At 45.7% G+C, this 5,000-nt stretch overlaps 1 protein-coding gene across 1 annotated transcript in view; it reads right to left on the bottom strand.

Moving 5' to 3' along the window:
• Nucleotides 1-4,308, bottom strand: part of LOC125040538 (ADP/ATP translocase 1-like) — a 5,011-nt gene extending 703 nt beyond the window's left edge. Inside the window, exons 1-4 of the mRNA XM_047635125.1 lie at nucleotides 4,076-4,308; nucleotides 1,860-1,993; nucleotides 707-834; nucleotides 122-549 (exon numbers count right to left, since the gene is read on the bottom strand). Of these exons, the coding sequence (XP_047491081.1) occupies nucleotides 122-549; nucleotides 707-834; nucleotides 1,860-1,993; nucleotides 4,076-4,238 (853 nt within the window). The 5' untranslated portion in view covers nucleotides 4,239-4,308. The remainder of the gene's footprint in view (nucleotides 1-121; nucleotides 550-706; nucleotides 835-1,859; nucleotides 1,994-4,075) is intronic.
• Between the last annotated feature and the right edge of the window lie 692 nt (nucleotides 4,309-5,000).

A 5,000-nucleotide genomic window follows, 5' to 3' on the forward strand; every position in this document is an offset into this window, starting at 1 on the left:
GCGAGCCATAAGTGGATTGTCCAATTAGGCTTCTGTATCCTACCTCTTCATCCATAATCCCTGCTTTCCAATCACAGCATCCTCATACCCCCAAAAACAACACATGAGGAGGTCCACTTACCAGTACCACGAAGGACGTTGGAGAAGGCACCCTTGAAGAATGCACCGGTACCCTCGTTCTTAGCGACCTTCCTCCAGCAGTCGATGGTGTTCTTGTAGATAATGTCAGCGCCCTTGCGACCAGACTGCATCATCATGCGCCTACGCACAGTGTCGAAGGGATAGGAGATGATGCCGGAGATGGTGGTCACGGTCTGCGCAATAGCCCATGAGACGATGAGGCCAGCGGCCTTAGGATCAGGCAGCATGCCCTTTGCGGTATCGTAGAGGCCGAAGAAGGCGGCGCGGTAGATGATGATGCCCTGCACAGACACGCCAAAGCCGCGGTACAAGCCACCGAGGCCATCAGCCTTGAAGATCTTAACAAGACAGTCTCCCAGACCGTTGAATTCACGCTGACCAGCGCCCTTGCCGATATCGGCAGCAAGCCTAAGGAGGAAGAAATGAAGGCCCGTGAATGTGTTGAACGCAGGATTCGAATGCATTCGAATTTTCCTCATTCAGTAATGAAAAAAGAGACAAAGACAACACCGCTGAAACTATTGTTCTATTTACATTGCATTTGCTTAAATATAACATGCCACACCTGGTTCGAGCGAAATCAAGGGGGTAGACGAAGCAAAGGGAAGTTGCACCAGCGGCACCACCGGAAGCCAAGTTACCAAGGAAGAACCTCCAGAACTGCTTATTCTTGTCTACGCCACCAAGGAAGACCTGTAAAGGAAAATTGAATATAGAATAAATATACGCCTTTGAACAATAGTTACAAGACTCAAAACAGCCTACAAAATCTCCCATTACGTTTGATAATGTGACATAACATCACACATAACATTCTTCACCCTAAGAAAAACATAGAACTACCTCATCACTGTCTCAAAACCATCCCATAGTAAGAGATGACTAGCTATAAACGTTTACTTTCAAACGTTGGAATAGAAGTACGATGAAAATGACTACGATGTTTCTGTGAAACATGTGCTCCATTATTAGTGATCCGTCTCAAGTGCGACATAACTGTAGAGTATCCCGGAAGATATTCGAAATGACTCGACTTGTAATTAAAACGAAACTTGAAAGGACTTTCCGAGGAACTACAGCTGGGAGAAAAAAAAAAACTAAACAAAAAAAAAATTAAACAATGGAATTTTGAAAAAGGAACTATAGACAACGATTACTCGAACACATTAATTAGCAATCAACCCTTTTTTAATGTAAAATAATTTCGAAATCAAAAAGAAACAGACAGTGCCAAGCCCACAGAAGCTGGCACAGTGCCAAAACTTCACGAGGGTGGAAGAACCTGCGTAACACCCTTGGCACGTGCGGCCTTATGACCATTCACAGCCGGCAATGGACGTACTATACAAGTCCCCGCTCCCACAGCCGGTTTTCAGAGGCTATTTTCAGTATGTTTGTACGGCACGTTTTTCAGCTGTGACTCTTCCCTAGGCCTGTTACTGAAGTTCTTATTCAAAGATTGCACCAAGGTATTTAAAGGACTTTTAGGTACTTACAAATTATACAATATCTCTATTTTCTCTAGTTTCAAAATTATGAAAACGCATAGAAGATTCACGAGTTGAAAGCAACATAAAGTAACTTTTAATTTCATGTTGGACAATGTGATTCCTGCACAACCTACAGCAATATCAACAGAAAAAAGAACGAAAAAAATAAACACACAGGGGGGGAAAATTACCCCAAACACCTTTAAAACAATACAAAGCAAAACAGACCTGCTTGTACTTGTCCTTGAAGGCGAAGTTGAGAGCCTGGGTGGGGAAGTAACGAATAACATTAGCCAAGTTACCGCGCCAGTAAGCCAAGACACCCTGCTCCTTGGGGATACGGACGAAGCAATCGACCATGCCTGCAAGAAATAGATGGTGTTCGTCAGATAGGTGGACAGATAAGGAGGTAAATGGATAATAGTATAAATGGTTAATGGTCTAAAAAAAAAAATATCTAGGCCTACTAGACATCAAATGTGAAGTAGCACTATACGAAGATATATAGGGAGGCATAGGTAATCTAGGGAGATAGATAGGGAGTTAATAATAATATAGGGTGACATAAGGAGGTAATAATAATAAGAGGTGATAGATAAGGAGGTAATAATAATGAAGGGAGATAGAGAAGGGGGTAATAATAAAATAGAGAGATAGATAGAGAGGTAATGATAATGAAAAGAGATAGATAATGAGGTAAAAAACAATATAGGCAGAAATATAGGGAGTCACCATCATTTTCACCATAAACGCCATTACTATTGTTCTCATCGTTATCATTTTTACTTCTCAATGAGGCATTAAGATATGCAACATCGACAGGGAGACATGACCAAGCCAAAGTGCAGATTCTAAAACCATGGGATATATTTTTTTTTCACCAGTTTTCATTACTGTTAGAAAAAGTTACCGTAAGAATAGCGAGGATGTCACGAAGAAGCTGCGTGTGGAATTTATTATTAGCTATAACTTTCGACCGCTGTCTCCATGGTTTACTGTGTCCGTTGACTCTAGTTATAAGCTTATGTCGACTGTTGTTCTCTGTCTCTCTCTCTTTCATTTTTATTCTCTCTCTCTCTCTCTCTCTCTCTCTCTCTCTCTCTCTCTCTCTCTCTCTCTCTCTCTCTCTCTCTCTCTCTCTCTCTCTCTCTCTCTCTCTCTCTCTATTTCTCTCTCTCTCTCTCTCTCTCTCTCTCTCTCTCTCTCTCTCTCTCTCTCTCTCTCTCTCTCTCTCTCTCTCTCTCTCTCTCTCTCTCTGTCTCTGTCTCTCTCTATCTCTCTGTCTCTGTCTCTCTCATTTTGATTCTCTCTCTCTCTGTCTGTCTGTCTGTCTGTCTGTCTGTCTGTCTGTCTGTCTCTCTCTCTCTCTCTCTCTCTCTCTCTCTCTCTCTCTCTCTCTCTCTCTCTCTCTCTCTCTCTATCTATCTATCTCTCCCCTTTTCTCACCCTTTTTCTTTAATCACTATCACATCACATCACTTGACAACCCGTAGACGTTAAGCACTATCACCTAATTCTTTTACATTCTGTTCACGTCTAGGGTACTGTTGCGCTCTGTGAGAGATAATGAAGTGAGAGGCACGATGATACCACGTGAGAGAGAAAAGGGGGAGAGAGGGGAGAGGAGAGAGAGAGAGGAGAAAGCGAGAGAGAGAGAGAGAGAGAGAGAGAGAGAGAGAGAGAGAGAGAGAGAGAGAGAGAGAGAGAGAGAGAGAGAGACAGACAGACAGACAGACAGACAGACAGACAGACAGACAGACAGACAGACATATAGAGATAGAGAGAGAGAGAGAGAGAGAGGAGAAAGAGAGAGAGAGAGAGAGAGAGAGAGAGAGAGAGAGAGAGAGAGAGAGAGAGACAGACAGACAGACAGACAGACAGACAGACAGACAGACAGACAGACAGACAGACATATAGAGATAGAGAGAGAGAGAGAGAGAGAGACAGAGACAGACAGACAGACAGACAGACAGAGAGACAGAGACAGAGAGAGAGAGAGATACAACTGTGAGGAACAAAAGTGAGAGAGAAAGAGAGGGAGACAAAATGAGGGGGAGAGAGAGAGAGAGAGAGAGAGAGAGAGAGAGAGAGAGAGAGAGAGAGAGAGAGAGAGAGAGAGAGAGAGAGAGAGAGAGAGAGAGAGAGAGAGAAAAGAAATAAAACTGTGAGGAACAGAAGTGAGAGAGAAAGAGAGGGAGACAAAGTGAGGGAAGAGAGAGAGACAGGAGAAAGAGTTAAAGGTACAGTATAGGAAAATGAACTAAGACAGAGGAGAGAGTTTCGGACGAGGGCTTTGAGACGAAGAAGCACTTTCCACCATTCGAGAATTCCTGAGATTAATTTCACGATTTGAATTCAATCTGTTTCATTAATCCTCGACACTATCTCGTTTCTCTTCACTACCGATGCCTCGTCCGAAACGCCCGGTCGCGACTTCGACTCACCCTTGTAGGCCTGGTCGGCGGTGATCTGTTTGGACACCGCCTGGACCTGCAGCAGGAGCTTCACGCGCTCGATGGGGGCGACGGCGGTCTTGGACACGGCGGCGGCGATGCCTCCGGCCAGAAAATCCTTCATAAAGCTCATAGGATCGAAGGACTTCCCCATTTTGGCGGCTGTTGAGTGTGCGAGGGAGCTCTTGGTCCAAACAGGTCTCGGCGAAGACTGAGGCCGAAGCACTAAGGCCTATGGGTAGACTATATTAATACGGATTCTACCAGCCAATCAGCGACGAGTACTCTGCTGACGTCACGTTGACAGGGCACCTATAGTAGCTCTTCTAGTGCCTCGCCCTTCCCCCCTCGGTCCATCCTCCCCTCCCTTCCTTATCCGCCATTCTGCCCTCTGCCCATCTTCCCCTCATCCCCCCTCCCCCCCTCCATACTAGTCTGCCCTGGGATCATGTGATTTTCCCCTCCTGTCATTCACCGTCCATTTCCCTCCCCCCCTTCCTCTTCCTCCCCTCCCCATCCCCTTCTCCCTCCTCTTCCCCCCTTCTCCATCCCCCTCCTCTTCCTCTTTCCCCTCTTCCTCCTCCTCCTCCTGCTTTCCCCTCCTCCCCTTCGTCCTCCTCCCTCCTCCTGCTTCCCCCTCCCCCTTCCCGCTCCACCTCCCTCCTCTTTCACCCATCCCTATTCCCCTCCTCTTTCCCCCTACCCCTCCCCCTCTTCCTCCTCCTCCTGCTTTTCTCCCCTTTCCCCCTACCCGTCTTCCACCGGATTTCCCACGTGTTTCCGGCGCCTCTGAGGGTCCGAATCGATAAGCCAATCCGGATATATCGAATCATCAGTTTCAGAAAAAAATCCACTTTCATTTCCTTATTTATTATTAATTTTCTTCTGAGATAAACTTCAATAAAATCTAGGTTGT

This window comes from Penaeus chinensis, chromosome 29 (assembly GCF_019202785.1).
Source record: "Penaeus chinensis breed Huanghai No. 1 chromosome 29, ASM1920278v2, whole genome shotgun sequence".
Taxonomy (NCBI): Eukaryota; Metazoa; Arthropoda; class Malacostraca; order Decapoda; family Penaeidae; genus Penaeus; species Penaeus chinensis.